This window comes from Asterias rubens, chromosome 3 (genome assembly GCF_902459465.1).
Source record: "Asterias rubens chromosome 3, eAstRub1.3, whole genome shotgun sequence".
In the NCBI taxonomy this organism is placed as follows: Eukaryota; Metazoa; Echinodermata; class Asteroidea; order Forcipulatida; family Asteriidae; genus Asterias; species Asterias rubens.
The window spans coordinates 21,302,452-21,321,062 of NC_047064.1; the positions used below are offsets into that span (position 1 = coordinate 21,302,452).

The 18,611-nt window shown below is 36.9% G+C and overlaps 1 protein-coding gene across 1 annotated transcript in view; it reads left to right on the plus strand.

Moving 5' to 3' along the window:
* The window catches only part of LOC117288137 (protogenin B-like), a 65,089-nt gene that overhangs the window by 12,785 nt on the left and 33,693 nt on the right, over positions 1-18,611 (plus strand). The window contains exons 3-4 of the mRNA XM_033768841.1: positions 13,397-13,544; positions 14,325-14,599. Coding sequence (XP_033624732.1) covers positions 13,397-13,544; positions 14,325-14,599 — 423 coding nt within the window. The remainder of the gene's footprint in view (positions 1-13,396; positions 13,545-14,324; positions 14,600-18,611) is intronic.

Consider the following 18,611-nt stretch of genomic DNA (forward strand, 5'->3'; position numbering starts at 1 on the left):
CACCTGTAGGCAAGCGACGGTGCTACTACATGTGGTCTTTGTAAATGTATTTGAACAGTTTTTGATTGTTGGAACCCAGAGTTTCTAACTTAATTCAACATGTGAAGAAAATTGAAAAAGCTTGCTTTTCTTCAGAAAGCAATTGAGATGTGTTTGAGAGTATTTTACAAAGCTATCAGTGTGCGCGGATTGGTAAGGTGAACATATAATACCTTTTAGTTCTTGGAATCGTTAATTATTTCATCAGCTATAAGAAAATGTACCACAATAAAACTAACCTGTAAAAGTTTCATTTCAAAAGGTGGTAGCGTTTTTGATATTGCGCTGAAAATCTGAAATGGTTTAGTTCTCAGGCAGAATACATTTTCGGATTTGAAAAACACAATCTGTGAAACCCATCTGACTTAAGTAACTTTCTTCTCAATGTTTCTCAAACTCAAATTTTTTGGGAATAAAAACTGTTATCTTTGTCCATAACCACAGTCCTTGGAAGTGAAATATTTCTCAAAATGCTTTATACTATCGAAAGCTGCTGTACATTACTTCTAATCAAGTAAGATTTCCATTAATTTTAGGAGTGATAACCTAACGACTACCTTTCCTTAAACTTCCCTTTTCGCGCTCTGTTAATAACTGCCTGGACCTGTCCAATTTTGGCAGGCTACGAACCAGCCCCTAAGATTGGCACAGAGCGGCCATTTTTCACAATAAATCACTGGGGGAGAAATATTTTAAAAGGGATGGGGTGTTTGTTTGACCTCCCAACAAAGAGTCTTGCTGTTTGCAAGATCAAGGTCAGAAGTTTCTCAGTGGGCACTTTGTTGGGTAATATGCAAATGCCTTTTTAGAAAGGAGAGTTGAAACTGATTGAGCATGCATGGGTTACAGTGCTGAGAGAACTTTTACAATGAGGAAATAGAAGTACCGACTTAAAGAGAAAGTTTTTAAATTTTCAAATAAACATTTGGCAATGAATGGGCACTTCAATTAAAAGATCTTAAATGCTACAGGAAATTGTTAGAGAGGGCATAAAGGCCAAGACCAGGGCAACAGAGGCCATGGCCTCTGTGTAATCTTGTACGGGGTAAAGTTGTGACTCAGTGAGTGACACCTGCCCCTAAATCATCTCTGAGTCATTTTTATTTTTTATAGAAATCAATCAAATTTCACTGGGTATTCTTTTTTATCAAACTTTCAATTCTTGGGGCACATCAATTTTCCTCTGGTAAAGGGGCATCTATGAGGAAAATTTTGATTTGTATTGGAACGTTGCAATTGGCATCACAGCAAAAGCACAGGGCACCACAACCATTGATGTGGGTTATTTCAAGGGCTGATTTCTTAGAATGACAGTGACAGTCCTGATAGGAGGTGTAGCGCTTTGGTTTATTCTTTGTACTGCACCTTTTACACCCTGGTCGTTTGCCAACAAAAACATCTTTCTACATCTAGGCCATAAAGAATGCTAGTCGGTTCCTTTTGAGGTTTTGCGTTCACATTATGCCCTAGTTTTGTAATGTGCTGGACTCTGGCTGAACTTTTCTTTGAACTCCACATCAACTTCTCGGATGTAAAAAAAAAGAAGAAAAGTGCAGAGAATACATCTGGCATAACACTTAGTGTGTACTGTTTATCTTATGGGAGATCCTTATTATGTATATTTTCGCCATATGTTTGGATTGTTTAATTGGGATTGGATTGAAAGTGTTTGCTAATGTAGGATTGCAATTAGTGTGGTGTGAAAACAAAACTGAGGGGCAACTCAGAATAGTCAAGGTTAAAAGAAAAATAATCAGAAATTTTGGGTTGGTCAAAAGAAAAACTGAAAAATCAAAATTCAGTTCTTATAAAAAATAACAAAAGGGAGTCAATGAACCTAGCTGGCCGTGATCGTCGATTTTAAACTACAAAGTAAATGTTTGTTTAAGCCAGGCAGGAAAAGCCATAAAAAACTATTGATGTTGAAGACCTTTGATCTCAAATATCACAGGTTTTCAGTTCAACTCTTTATAGATAATTATGAAGCCATTTCGTATTTTTATTTCATTTTTTTGAAATTGATTTTACTGTTCTGAATGGTTTTTAGTTCCATTCTCCTGCATGAACTTTCAGCCTACCCTCGTGCTCAATGGTTTGATGACAATTAACATTTCTCATCATTATTGAGTTGCTCAAATATATGTTATGACCATTGTTCGGATGAATTTCTTTAATACAAAGCGTATTGTCATATAGTCAAACCATGGTCAAACTGACAACACATTGCCCCGGGCTGGTATTGCAGTAAGGCCCTGGTCTTGGCTGGCCTTGATGCCCATTTTAAAAATTAAAGGTTTTAAAATTGACCTTTGGAAAATGCAGGTTTTGGAATATCATCTTTGAGAGGGCAAGGCTACCTCCTTTTTTGCCTAGGGCACTTCCATTGGAAAATCGTAAAGTTTAGGGACAATTTTGTCATCGTGGAATTTTAGCATCTTGTTCCGCTTATCTAACTTCAAAGAGAGTGTAATCTCACAATCCCACCAGAAAGTAAAGATTTTGTCACAAGTTGTGACTTGCTTTGTACACCCCAGCAGAACTGCATTACAAAGTAAGCTTTAACAAAGATCTGGCTATACATGCATATTCATAACCATTTTATGTGTTTATGCTAATTAAAGAGATTTCCTGGAAAACCCCAGTACTGGGTATAATTTGCTATTGACTCTACCGGACCGCCAGTGAATCTCTTAAATTGCTTCAAGCATGGTACCCTTGCTCCATGGTGGTTTATGCTTGTGATAAGTTAAAAAGGGTACAATCAGGAATTCTTTTATTTGGTAACCACTAGCAATTCTTGACTTTATAGCAAGGCCCTTCCGACACTGGTTCAGAGAATTGATTACATTTCCTTAAACAAAAAAATATATATATAAAACTTTAACAAACAGTGACATTGCCAGGCAACATGAACATTTTTCTCAATGGTGGAGTAATCTTGAACCATAAAAAAAAACCCACAATACTAAAAACAAATGTGGTCCAGGGGGAAAAAGCAACCAAAACACCACACCTTTAAATCTATTGGACACTTTCGGTAAACAGTATTGTCCAATGGCCCACACTTTGTGTATCACAATTTATATAAAACAACAAACCTGTAAAAATTTAGGCTCAATCGGTCATCGGAGTCGGGAGAAAATATCGGGAAAACCCACCCTTGTTTCCGCACGTTTCGCCGTGTCATGGCATGTGTTTAAAATAAATCGGTAATTCTCGATATCGAGAATTGATAATTGTTTTAATGTTTTCTCAAAAAGTAAAGCATTTCATGGAATAATGTTTCAAGAGAAGTCTTTCACCAGTACCTTCTGTAAACCCTGTAAGTTATTTGTAAATCTGTGAACTTCGTTTTTCTGTTCCAAAAGTGTATAATGGCTTTCACACAGAGCATTTCACTGCAAAACAACATCAGTCAAACAATTTTTATTTTTATAATTTATTTGATAAAATATCTCTCCATTATTATAACTACCCTGAGTAATGCACTGTACTCAATAAAAAGAAAAGAGATTGAATCAAGTTCAGTGTTCAGGACAGATCCCCCGGAATTTTGAAGAATATTTACCCATCCTTTTCGGAGAAACAATTATTTTTCTGTAGGGGCCCTGGCATTGAATCACACTTGGAACAAAGCCAATATCTTAATAAAGCAATGAATAGCATAATGCAGTAGGTTCGGGCACCTTTACTATGTACATGTACGTATGTATATCTACTAGTAGCGCTAGAAGCTACTGTAATGCTATGATTAACCATCCGATAGAATCATCAACAGCTATTCCCTGTGCATAGTGTATAATTTTTTCCCTTAAATTTGTCATATTTTGATGTTGGGTTCTGTTCCATGTAGTGGTTTGAAACTGCATTTAGGAAAGAGACATGTGAAGGGGGTGATAATTAATTGATGCAATAACAGGTGCGCAGGGTTCTTTGTAAAATAGATGTAGTATTTCTTGAAGAGGATGTTCTTATCGGAAAATGGAAAGGTCACAGAGATTTTCTTTTAAAACACCAATGCTAAGACCTCAGGAAATTGCCAATTGTTAGATGTTAAAATATTTAGGGGTATTTGAGAAATGACATGCCAGGAATATTGAGTGTTGTGTTAAATTGAGTAAATTTAAAATCGGTGAATCGATAGTAGTTAATATTTACTGAAAAAAGATTTTAGTTGTTCTGAAAATAGATTACTGGAATGCATTATTGACATTGAAGAAATTTTATCACAAAGAACACATAGCTGCTATTTTCTTTCAAGGTTGTTGCTAGCTAGTAGCTACAGTATGCGTCCAAAACAATTTAGGGACTGGTTTATATTTTAAGCCAAAACTGAGCAAGTTTGTGTTTTTTGCCTGAGGTTTGATGGGTAGAATTGAGGCCCAAATATTTTGTACATTTTTACAAGGTTTTTGAGAATTGAGATCGATAAGTTTTGAAAATATAATGACTCTATGATCTGTCCAGGAAATATCAGGCAGGATAATTTCCTACTTAAGTCTGATTTTTGATTTTTGCCCTTTGGAAAAATTAGAAAAATTGTGTTGAAATATATAGCCTGAAAAGTGTATTAGCGCCTACACTATTTGTACATGGTAAGGCCTAACCCTTTACATGTAAGTCTACTTAAAGACACTGGACACTATTGGTAATTGTCAAAGACCAGTCTTCTCACTTGGTGTATCTCAACATATGCATAAAATAACAAACCTGTGAAAATTTGAGCTCAATTGGTGGTCGAAGTTGCGAGATAACTATGAAAGAAAAAACACCCTTGTCACACGAAGTTGTGCGCTTTCAGATGCTTGATTTTGACACCTCAAATTCTAAACTTGAGGTCTCAAAATCAAATTCGTGGAAAATTACTACTTCCTCGAAAACTACGTCACTTCAGAGGGAGCCGTTTCCCACAATGTTTTATACAATCAACAGTTCCCCATTACCTCATAGTGTCCACTGCTTTGATATAATGTTCCTACTTTTTTCCATTAATCAAATATCATGCCTGAAAAATTAATCTGATTAGATTAAGATTCAAAACAAAATTGTTTATGCCATTATTTGTTTGCTCTTAGATAATATTACTTTTAATAATTTTACATTGGAGCTACAGGTGCTTGGCACAACAGGACTTTGCTACATGCAATTCAACAACAAAACACACGCTAGTCGCTTGTACCACGCTATTGAAGTGTGTCTTTTTTTCCCGCATTCAATTTCAAAAGATAAATATTAACTATTCACATGCATTAAGTGGCCTCGGGATGTTCAGGGCCCAAAATAAAAGACATCTTAAAATATAAAATACAAAACTAAAGAAAATAGATGGAAAAAATGGCTTTGAGGCAAATTTTATCAGCCCTTACTCTTCACCAGAGAAGATTTTATGTTGGCTCAGAGCCATTAGATTCTGATTCGGAGATTGCCGTATCTAAAGTGCAGTGTAATCACGAACTCGGTGTGATCTTGGCCCTTTGTGAAACAAGGACTTGAGTGGGGCCATTAAAAAAAACCCATAAAGAAATACAAAAACAACAAGATATGGCAGGTTTTCCAACATCTCTTTAATGATGCTCTTAAATGACGTCAGGCTACTGACAACCAGGACTGACCTGACTCTGTTTATGCAGCTATTGCAATGTCATTGACATGTCTTCATAACATGTAATCAGAACAAATGGTTGTATGCCAGTGATCAGCTGGTTTCTCATTATGATGGTTTCAATGATGGGATGATCAACATGTAACTTGTTGTAACCCGGGAAAGAGATAATAATACGGTGTAATTTACGGAGTTAATCCAATTAGTATATTAATCCAGGATGTAATTAGCGAAGTCTTCTATTGCAGCTGGATTTTTTTCCTTTGGAGTTCTTATTTTTTATTTTAGGGCAAGTACTTGTACACCAATATGTTGCATAAATTCGGCACGGTGGCATACTTGAATTATTTATGATGATTGCAATTTCTCTAAATGTTTACTTTTTTTAGTAAACATTACTTGGTAGTTGCAACTTCCTTCAGTGCTGTATACTCAACGTATCTTAACGTATTTTCTTTTAATGCTATTTTTCTTTGTGTATAGACCCTACTCTCTTCTCCTTTTTCTCCTCTTTTTTTCGGCGGCGGGGGGGGGGGGGGGGGGGGGGTTAGAGAGACTTATTTGATGATTGGGAAGATTTTGCCAAGATGGGACCATAGAGCAAGATGGGACCAATAACTTTTCCCTCAGTTCCTTGAATCTTTTAGGTTTTTTTCTTTGTGATTTTTCAACAATTTTGTTGAACTATAATCCTGTTGAGAAATTTAGGCCCATTAGCTGTGCAGTTTTTGGGTTGTCAACAAAAATATCAAGTTGGAGAGAGAATTTTTGCGAAGAATCAACAGTCCATGATAAAATTGTGAGGTTTACAGTTTTGGCTTGTTGGTTGGTATTCAGTTTAAATCCTAATTGTTATCAATTGAAGAAAGAGTAAGTAGAAACCTATTGTCAAAAAGAATGGCGATGATCTTTTCATCCCAGATGCCCTCTGAACCCGTCTATTTGCCGATTTCCACAGCTTTTGTGAAACGCAAAGTAACTGAATGACACATTTTGGTTAATATAATGTCATCCACACGCTATACATGTTACACTGTATGCATTATTACCCTGTACTGCAGTGTGTCCACACATGCCTATATTATCATAGCCCAGTGTGGCTACCCAGTGTGGCTACACGGCATGCATAAGTCCACCATCGCCACTATCCCCTTTGAAAGGCCCCTAAACATGCTAATGCATTGCATTGAGGACATTATGGCAATGGCCACCATTTGGCCATTCCTTGTACCGGACTCACTCCCCCCACAGCCTTCTGAATCTAGGTTGTACACAAGGCCGAGGTAGCCAGGCGCAAACAGCAACAACAAGGCAGGTTATTGTGTGTGCACATCTCAGTTAGGCTGAAAGTCCATGATTGGAAATAATACCCTGGAAAGCTTGTATTTAGGTTGGCTCCGTACAGTGTGGAGATTTATGTATTCCTGTACACTTTGTATCCTGAATGACCCTTGACCTCTGCATAAGATCAAGGGTTTACAACCTTCGTATACTACAGTGTACTTGACACACATATTGACTGTGTATGACCCTTGCCCCATACACAAATAAAATTCCCCTCCTATCTGACCATGAATCTGATGATATGGTCAGAAGAAGAAAGTAGTTCCGGCTGAGAAGGATGACCTCATGCTTGTGGCCTGTGTTATTCTGGATCAGTTGGCATGGAGGGGGCAGGGAGGTATTGTTTGTTTGTGTTAGAGGACTTGTTAAAATGGGAAAGATACATTCCTTAGCAAGAGGTTAGGAGGAACCACAACACAGCAGTTTGATAAGAATGGGGGATTTGAGAATCTATGATAAGAGACTGTTTTATCATTAAAGGAGGGGAGGGAGAAAGGATGTGTTTACAAATTTTCTTTGTCAATCAAGATTCTGAGTAGGTTGAAAAAAGGTTGATTGAGGGATAATTGCAGGTTTTTATGCTGCAAATACCGTCTGAAGATTGAGCTGGAATAATTTTGGGAGATGTTGAAAAGATATCAAGAGGACTTCACCTCCTTGGAGTGTCTTGAAATCACTAAATTCTGATGTTGCACTGTTGCATAATGTTTGAGTGGAGAGCGCAAATATATTCACTTATTTTTTATTCAAACAGGAAATTGGGACAATCATTCATAGTAATCGTAATGAATAAATGGAGTCTAGATTTATTTTCATTCTATTTTTTTGTTCTTTTCTAAAAATGAATTTTGGTATCTTGAAGAGTCATCCATTTGCATCAAATTTATTATTATGAGGAAGATCTAGGCCCAGTTTCTTGCAGAATTTTTGACTTGTGATAACCATTCTCCCCTTTTAGGGCTAGCATAAAATATCTGTGCTAGCTTTTAAAACAAAAAAAGGCTTTGATGTTTATGTCTTCACAAGCAAACTCATCCTTAGAAGTTGTTGAACTGTTATAAATCCTTATAGTATAATACAAGCGGGATGTACTTTTTGGTAATTGTCAAAGACCATAATCCTCTGACCCTTGGTGTATTCCAACATGCATAGAAAAACAAACCTCTGAAGCATTGGGAGCTCAATTGGTCATGGAAGTTGCCAAAAAATAATGAATTTAAAAAACTCCCTTGTTGCATAAAATTGTGTGTTTTCAGATGCAGGCTGGGAAAGGCTTTTGGCCTGAAGTATTTAAAAAATTGTTAAGGCTTTTAAAGAAAAAATGGCTTCATGCCTGAAACCTTTCTAAGATTCGAATGGTAATTTGAACAGTTTCAGACATTGAGTAAAAGTAAGTCAACTTAGCAAACTTCACCCTTGAGATAAATAGGAGTGGATTTGTGACCAATGTTATACCACCCTTTAATTTGAATCAGCATGAGTTCATTTATTTACATGATGTGGGACTGAACTCTTGACATTGGTTGGTCTAGTTCTTTTCAATTGAACTGGTACAGTGTCTATAAATAGGGCGGACGATCGATGCCTACAATAGTGGGAAACGGGTATTTTGTTTTGCGATGCTGCTTGTTTTCAAACTCCCTACGCTGTTTGTATCAAACAAGGAGATACAAATTGCAGGTTTTTATTTAAAATTTTGTTTTTAGAAGTAATCTGAGGTACAATTGACTATGGACCAACCATTAACAGGCGTAATAATCTTCCTACTTTAATTTGGTTTCCAGCTGTTTTGTTCTAGGAAATATCTGAAAACTTTCATTTAAAAAAAAGGTGTAATAAAGCCTTCACCGTGCATGTACAAAAAAAACATACTTTGTTTCAAAGGACTAAATATCAGACCTGCATTCAAAAACATTATTCAAATAAAGAAAATTAAAGAAGAAAAAACCTCACAAACTAATCAAAGTTGAAGCTCTATTCTTGTGTTTGATTCTATTTGTAGGATTTGAATCAGCTTGGTGTGAGTAAAATCAGTGAAGGTTGGGGTAGCACCATACATCTCTTTTGATTACTTTAGGTTCTGCACATCTATAGAGTTATACAAATACGAACTATAGAGGGCGCACTGGTAATGCTTCTTGAACAAACGCAATGGGACCACCATAAGGAGACAGCGCGCCATTCAGCACGCGCGTTGAATATGAAACACACAAAATGGCCGCACAAACACACGCTAAGCAATGCCTGTTTGTTCAACTTAGAAAATGGCCGCCTGCGTGCATGCCGGGTCACGTATAGGCCAGTGTGGACTCTAGTTTATGGTTCTGCAGCACTTGTCAATAGAGATTTACACTTTCTGTTATCGCATACCTTACCTGATGATTCTACTTGCTAAAATGTTGAGAAAATGCAGCTCTCTATGGTAACAAATAAATCCCTTTAAGCAACTTGTTTATAGATGAATCCTAAATGTTTATTAAAGATTTGGTGTATCTCAACAAATACATAAAATAACAAACCTGTGAAAATTTGAGCTCAATTGGTCGTCGGAGTACACACCCACAAAATATGTACAAGCAACTTGTTTATAGATGAATCCTAAATGTTTATTTAAAGTCAGTGGACACTATTGGTTAGTACTCAAAATATCTTTTACCATAAAACCTTACTTTGTAACAAGTATATGGAGAGCTGTTGATAGTATAAAACATTTTGAGAAACAGCTCCCTCTGAATGGACATAGTTTTCGAGAAAGAAGGAATTTTTTTCTCTTTCATTATGATCTCGCAACTTCGGTGACCAATTGAGCTCAAATTTTCACAGGTTTGTTATTTTATGTATTTGTTGAGATACACCGAGTGAGAAGACCGATCTTTGACAATTACTGTAGATAGTGTCCAGTGTCTTTAAAGTCAAGAATCACTTTGGAAGTGTTCCAGGTAGATCAGTTTTGCTTTACTATTTACTATGTACCCATAATGCATCATTGTCATTTGGCAGTCGGTCAAGAGATTTGTCTTGTACAGTAAGCGCAGGTAAACTTAAAAAAGAAAAAGAAAAAAAAAAGTGTATTAAGGCTGATTAATAATTTATGGCAAAACACGAGTTGTGAATCTTATGTGTGTATGTACACATGTACACATGCCAATTCTGTCAGTTCCAATATAGAAAATCATCAAATTATTTATCAACTTGTAATCTCTGTGGAGCGATAATGGCAATTTGCCAATACTCATCATCAGTGTGAATCTTAGTTCTGTAGTTTGTTTCTCACACTGTTCAATTTCCCGAATTTTCTTTTTTCTTTTTCGGTTTGAGGTTTAGTGGTAAAAGTTTTAAGGAAGAAAGAGCTGTGATAGTTTAATTGTAATGATGAAATTGGGGTCAGGATTAGGAACCATGAGGGCTTCAGATAAATAAAAAGGAAATCTTTTAGAAAATTATGTTTGACAGAGAAATTGAGGATGCAACGGTTGGTTACAAATCTTCTTGAAGTTAAAATTATAATTTAAAATATTGAGGAGGTTTCCGTAAAATAAAATATTTATTTTTTATAGTTTTGTAAGTGGTCACACAGATTAGCAAACTCTCTCTGATTCTGCAGAAATTTCCTTGTTATAATAAACCTGCCTGTGAACATTCTGATGAACAAATTTCAAAATCTCCTTGATTATGGGTGCTTCCCTATTATGTGTAGTGTAAAATACATATGTACAGCTCCCTTTTTTGTGTACAAAATCTCCCTGATTGTAAGAGGCAAACGTGGACAGCTCTGCATTGAAGGCCAAAACGGATGGCATTAGAGTGCACACCAAGGCATCGATTCAGTTTTATTGTTTTTAATTGAAAATTTGATCAACGTAGCGAGAGACCAAAAAAGTGGAACACGAAACACCATGAGCAACATTTAATTGCCCCCTAAAAGCTAATCAGGGTAATTATTAAGAGTGTGTCTAAAGTGTTAATCAAACATGCATTGTATAGTAATGGGAGATCAGTATGCATAGACGACCCACTCGTTCTGTGTCATAGTGATTAGTATGCAGACTCAGAGTATTATTAATTAATGAAGCTTGCTAATTAGTCCACTAGTGAGCCGTATGAACATCTGAATCATTGCGTTATTGATGTCTTCCCTAAGGAAATGGGGCATTGGTTTGTCATCTTTGATTGATATCAAAGGAGTCTCTTGTAAACCTGAAGAAATAGAAAAAGTCAACAAGACTGTAACAGGTGTCAGAATTGTTGATAGTGGGTTGTTTCTGGTGCTCCACGTCAAATTTAACATTTGTTAAAATTTTCACAAAATATGCTTTGGAAAATTTCAAAAGGCTGGTTGATTGGTTACTATGGTTTCTGCAACAAAATGCATTCTGAATCTTTGCATGGTGGAAGTACAATCGGTGAGGTTTGTCATAGCAACAACATCTGTAAATCTCTTTTTAATAATGGTGTTTCACACAAGCTGCTCAAAATATGTGGTTGTGGTTTCATGCATATTCATGACCTCAATGATGACCTCACTCCTTAATCATATAATTAAAATGTCCCATTGTATTTATTGCTGACATAATCAACACGTTAAATAGGTTAATCCAACACATTGCAAACTTATCTGCACAATATGGTGATTGATTTTGTAGCCACTCTCTATTGTTTTGAAAAAAAATACTGAATATTTTTATCTTTTGAAAAAAAATGCCATCAGCATAGTGATATTCCGATAAGTGTATTTATGAAGTGTGTAATTTGTGACAAGGTTAGTGGAGCATTATCAAGAACAATTTTTGACAATTAGAATTTGAGAGATAATAATTTCTTACTAGCATGACCTACATTTATAATGATTGGTAAGTCCAAGGTCCAGATATTTGTTATTTAGGCTTATACATGAATTAGCAATAACTTAAAATATAAAATAAGGATGTGCTTTGACCTTTCTCATTTGATGTAAAGGCTTTCCATGTTTTAACAATCAGCAAATTCTACTTTGAACTTTGAAGCCTTACAAGGTTACACCCACCACCCACCAAAACTGTTATTACTTAACGGCAGTGGACACTATTGGTAATTACTCAAAATAATTATTAGCATAAAACCTTACTTGGTAACAAGTAATGGGGAGGGATTGATGGTTTAAAACATTGTAAGGTGACGTAGTTTTTGAGAAAGAAGTAATTTTCCACGAATTTGATTTTGAGACCTCAGATTTAGAATTTGAGGTCTTGAAATCAACCATCTAAATGCACACAACTTCGTGTAACAAGGGTGTTTTTTCCTTCATTATTATCTTTCAACTTCGATAACCGATTGAGCTCAAATTTTTAAAGGTTGGTTATTTTATGTATATGTTGAGATGCACCAAGTGAGAAGACTGGTTTTTGACAATTACCAATAGTGTCCACTGTCTGTAACTAAGAGATTGGTTGTGTGGTTTGAATAAATGTCATTTATTGTCGGAGTTTGATAGGGAATTAACCTTTTTCTGTGCCTCAAAACTTTGGTTTCTGTTTCTACACAGGTCAAGTTTTGAGTTGTTGTTGTTGTTGTTTATGTTGTTGTGTTTGGCTGCTGAGTGTGTCATAATCACCTTTGTAAACCCTTAAAAGGTGTTGCATGGGTCTCATAATTCAAAACTTTAGAAAACCTTTCCGGAAATAAATGATAATAAGCACTGTGAGAGGTTTGTAGATAAAGCCTGAATAAAAAACCCAGTTATTATTAATATTATTATTATGTAAGACTTAAAAAGTAAAGTTAACAAGCTTTAAAGGCAGTGGACACTATTGGTAATTGTCAAAGACTAGCCTTCACAGTTGAAGTATCTCAACATATACATAAAATAACAAACCTGTTAAATTTTGAGCTCAATCGGTCATCGAACTTACGAGATAATAATAAAGGAAAAAAACACCCTTGTCTCACGAAGTTGTGTGCGTTTTGAGACATCAAGTTCTAAACCTGAGGTCTCGTAATCAAATTCGTGAAAAATAACTTTTTATCGGAAACTATGGCACTTCCGAGGGAGCCGTTTCTCACAATGTTTTATACCATCAACCTCTCCCCATTACTCTTCACCAAGAAAGGTTTTATGCTACAAATTATTTTGAGTAATTACCAATATTGTCCACTGCCTTTAAATGATTGTATTTTTATTTGGCTAGCATGGAGTGTTACACAAGCATGTATGCTTTGGTTTTGAAAGGGCAAACGCACCAGCGCATTTTCTCCTTGGTTAAGGGCACAATCACTTCAAGGGCATCAAGGCAGTGATCAAGACAATCGCCCTTGTTGTCCTTTCTGGCCTGTATGCTGAAGGATTTGATGTTGCCTGTTAAAGATGATTGGTTTATTTATTTTTACAACTGCAAACAAGATGTCTTAGTTTCTGTTATTGCGTCTTTGTTCCAGATTTACCAAGATATGATGTTCACCAGTCACCAGATCCAGTACAGAGGGGAGGAGTTCTAAGATTAGAATGCTTAGCCTCACAAGATGCTGTTCCCGTTCCAGATGTGATGTGGCGGTTGGGCAAAAACATTGTCACAGAAGATGACAGGTGAGATCGTAATGTCAATGTAGTAGGCCATTTGAAACCACAACTTGCGCCTTTGGCTATGTTCCAAAGTGTCATTATTAAAATGGAGTTCAAGCATGAGCCTAAAAAAAGGGTGCATGTTTTCATGTTCATGCATTCATTGAAAATTAACTTCATCAGGCTGGCAAAGCTTTTTTAAATTTTGTGACATTTATTTGGGGCAATAACAAATGTGGGGCTCTGGGCCCAATTTCATGGCTCTGCTTACCATAAGCAAAGAATTGGCGCTTACGGAAGCAGGTATGTCTCTGCGCTTACGTCAAGAGAATTTCTGCTTACAAGTGAGTGTTTGTAGTCCACCTTTCAAAGCACTTATCTTGTACACAGCTGTACCAGAAATTTGGCACTCGCTCTGTAAGCGAATGACATCAGCCCCGATAGCTACAAGGGAACAGCAGTTTTGTGATATTACGATAAACCTTTACGCTCACCTGTCACAAAGCAATAACACTAAAGCTTGGCTCATACTTCCTGCGAATGGAATACGAATGTTGACGTCACGTATTCACAATGAATAATAATTGCAACAGTTGAACTGTGTCAACTCCTGCGAAACATTTGCTGCAAAATCAGCCATGTGACGTCAAAATTAATTTCGCATTCGGAGGAAGTATGAATCGGGCTTAACACTTCTGCTGAGTTTGTGACACTAAGTGGTGGATTTACATGTAAGATACCCATAAAACCATGGAGCTAAAATGATCAAACCAACCATTGTTTTGTCTTTTCCCTCTCCTAAAGGACAACCGTATTACCCAACGGAGTACTCCAGGTCACCGGAGTTGACTCTAGTGGTGCTGGAAACTACAGGTGCTTAACTCAAAACATCGCAGACAAACGACGCAGCCCTGTTTTCAGTGTTACTGTGCTAGAACCCTCTGTTACTGTAGATCCAGGGAGCCGGGATCCTGTGATCGTCGCTGGACCCAAAGCGCAGAGAGTACGGGTGGGGCAGACGGCTTTGTTTGAGTGTCTCTCAGATGGGGATGCACTGATGACAACGTGGAGCCGTGAGGGTAAGAGTGTATTTGTTGATGCGAAACTGACTTTTTTTATAGAAATGAAACAAGGTGTTTGGAATGTTTTCTACGCGGTGTTAATCTTGGTTTTGCCCTAATGTGCATTCTGGACCAATATAAATGGTTTTATCATGATAACTTTTTGTTTGTTTGCGTATCGCTCAAATTGTGATTTTTGGGGTTGAACAAATAATTGACTGGAGTGGGATTGGACCTACGACCGCCGGATTAACGTGCTGGCGCTCTACCAACTGAGTAGTGCTAGGCGAATAGTGAAATTTTGTTATTCGGATACCGCTGGCCAACTATCCGAAATTAACCGGATATTCAAATAGTTTTTTTGCCGCTAGAGGGCGCTATTAAAAAAAAAAAAAAAATAAAAAAATGATCGGATCTAATTTAAAGATGGCGATTTGCTTTTTCTTTTGATCGTGATTGACTCTACGTGAAGGAAAACTTTTGTAATCTTTGAACAAATTACGTCAGAAATGTCATTGTTTTAACTCTTCACGGAGGTGAGCATAGTTAAATACTTAATTTATGCTGTGTTATGCTGTCTTTATAAAAGTTTCATAAGGATTCAGACAAAACATTCATATCAGTTGTCGCCCGACGTCCGCGGATATTCGGATATTAAAGAATATCCGGTTACTTGGTTGTAATTACAGAACTATCCGGTTTATAAATAGGTATTGCGGATATCCGGTTAAGAAAAAAAAGGCATTCGCGGTTACGGATAGGAAAACCTATTGGCCATTAATCGGATATTCAAATAATTCGCCTAGTCCTACAACTGAGCCCTATATTGGCGGTGTCCCTACTTTGTCAATACCTTTGTTCAGGGGTGCCAGTCAGATTCAAAATCAGATTCGCTCAAATTGTGTGTGTAAAAGCACGCAATTCTCATGTAACGGCCCGGTATCTAGCTTGTGCATGGGGAGAACCCTGGTTATTTGTGGGCTCCAAAGTGAGTTTTTTTTATTTCCAGACATGGATCTATGCATGTTTAATGAGTTTTTAATATATTGACATCTCCTTTAAATGGAAGGTACACGTTTGGTAATTACTCAAAACAAATATTAACTTAAAAACTGACTTGGTAACAAGCATTGGAGAGCTGTTGATAGTATTAAACATTGTGGGAAACGACTCCCTCTGAAGTAACGCAGTTTTTGAGAAAGAGGTAATTTCTCACTAAAATAATAAAATACTTCTAGCTAGAAGTCTTTTATTTCTATCTGAAAGCACACAAATTCGTCCAACAATGGTGTTTTTTCTTTCAGCATTTTCTCGCAACTTTGATGACCAATTAAGCCCAAATCTTCATAGGCTTATTATTTTATGCTTATGATGGGCGATGACCAAATGTGTACAGTGCCTTTTAAGTCTTCATGCTACAACTCCCATCCCCCTACCTTTCTCCTCCCTTGCCCCCCATCAAGTGATTAGTTGTCAGTAGAACATCCGTTTATTCACTATGACAAGATCTGATGGGGGGGGGGGGGGTGTTTACTAAGAGGAAGTTGTGAGCGTGGTGGTGTTTCCACTGGTCCACCTGTCGGTTCATAATTAGTAAATGAAACATTGATTTCTATTGATTTTTAAGAGTACAGATGTATAAATAAATAAATAAAAAAGGAATAGGAAAGGTACCATGTTATCTGCGTGTGTGTCAACAATACAATGATAGTTTCATCTTGAACTTAACTCTTTCAGTGAACCTTTATTTTTGTGCATTTTCAAAATAAAATGCCTAGGTTTTGTTAATAGGTTTATTGACAGCTTTTACATAGTTTCCTCTTAAAAAATTGACAAATTATTTTGCCATTTCTGTAGAAGTAATATTTACTCAGGGAATATTATGAAATTAAAATAAGGACGAAGTTCAATTTACTTGTGTTATTAAGTTTAATCGGGGGTTCTATAGTAGCTTTTGGGGGTTTGGGAAGGGGGGGGGGAGTATACTGATATTATCAGCCTTCATAAGTACTGAGAATAATTCTGATAAGACTATTGATTTTTAAAAAGGAACAAAGTTGTATGAGAGGCAATTGCTTGAAATATGTGCTGGGTTGTTAAAAATCATGATATTTTTCTTTGAGTAGTTTGGATTGGGTTGGTTGGTACTCCCAACTTGAAACTATTGACCCAATTCCCCTGTCGTCATCATCAGAATAATCTTGGATGCGCCATTTTGGTGTTCAATGTCTATGTGTGTAATTCAGTGAAGTGCGCATTTTAGGCGACACAGCGTTTACACGTAAACCTGGTGAGCGTGGCATCAGTCGCCGCGTGTGATGCGCGTGCAAGGAGTCAGTTGCTGTGTTTCTTCAGTATGAATCTGTCATTGGGTTTTCTGCAGTAGCAGCAGCAACTTACTTTATGTCTGACTTCAATTCAAAATGATGAGTGAAGCAAATGTAGAAAAGGGCATCCTTATTAATAGTAATGATTTTTTCTTCCATGTGAAGTGTTTAAATATTGATGGTTAATTTGTTCCACCTTTTGTGTTGGGATAAAGTTTTTTCCTGGAGATTTGTCAGTTGTGCCTCTACTGTCAGATTTTCTCCTGGGGTGTTTAAAGTGCTTGTCGTTTTTCTTTATCTTTCAAGACTTACAAGGGCAAGGATGACGATCATTCCCCTCGGCTACTTTCAAACAAGACTTAAATCTGCAGTTGAAGCTTAAATGACATGGCATCAGTGTCAAGAAAAAAATAAGATGTCAGTTTTTTTAATTACTTTTTCTGAAACAATGTCTACTGATATTTGTTCTTCATTATTTATATTGGTAATCAGTTATCATGGTCATTTTCATAAAAAGTTGACAACTTAGAAATAAATTGACCTCTTGCCCACTTTGCTATGTAATCCAATAGATAAAGGTCACCTCAAGAGATGACACATATCCATCAAGTAAATCATGCCAATAAGTTATCTCAAGTAGAAATTTGTTCTTGCAGGGAGGTGATTTTCTGTTGGGGGGGGGGGGGGTGATTGAGCTCAGTATTAAGGCAGGATCTGGGAAACGAGCCAACTGGGCCCAATTTCATGGCTCTGCTTACCGTAAGCACAGAATCGGCGCTTACGGAAGCAGGAAATTCTGTGCTTACGGCAAGCGTATTTCACGGGTTAGCGGCGAATTTTTGCTTCTACACGTGCGTACTCCACGTTACTAGGCATTCAAAGCGCAGAAATTCGGCGCTTGCACGTAAGCAGGGAATCGTGTTCGTAAGCGCAGAATTCGGCGGTAAGCAGATTCATGAAACTGGGCCCAGATCATCTAGATTGAACTTTAAAGCAGAGTGATTATAAAACATTGTGTCATTTTACAAGATTTAGTGGCTTTAGCTGTTACTAAGGCAGTTACTATGGGCACTGGGCAGCCTATGCTGCAACACTTGTTTACATGGCCCATCAAGCTGTTGAATTAGACGCGGCTTAAACCGCAAATATATTGAGGACTAATGTGTCCAAATGCAGAACAGGCTGCCATAATATGCTCATCTGACTGACACCATGGCGCCTCTGAAAAATATGCTGACTGTGGAACAAGAATGAACACTCTTGTACCATACAGCTAGAGGACATCGACATTGACGATGTCAGGGTCATTACTTATGAGCAATTTAGGAAGATACAAATGACCATGAATGAGAGTACTGTCATGTAGTGTTTGGCTTGCAGGTTGTTCCTGTACCTGCTAATTAAGTAGATTTATCTCTCATTATTGCCCATTAAAGAAACAGGAAATTAGGAACCTTCCAGCTCAGATGTAGTAATTGTCTCGTCCATTTATGACAATTTTTACCATACCCTCAATCTTGTGTTGTCCCCCCCCCCCTAACTCTCTATTGTAACCTTTTTTTCTCAATTAACATGTTTACATAGCTTGCAGAGCCATATATTGTACGACTAATGAATCCTAAACACATTTATTTTTACTTATACTCACAAGGCCTAGCTAGGATATTCAGTTAATTTCCCCATTAAAGGGGAAATATCCTTTG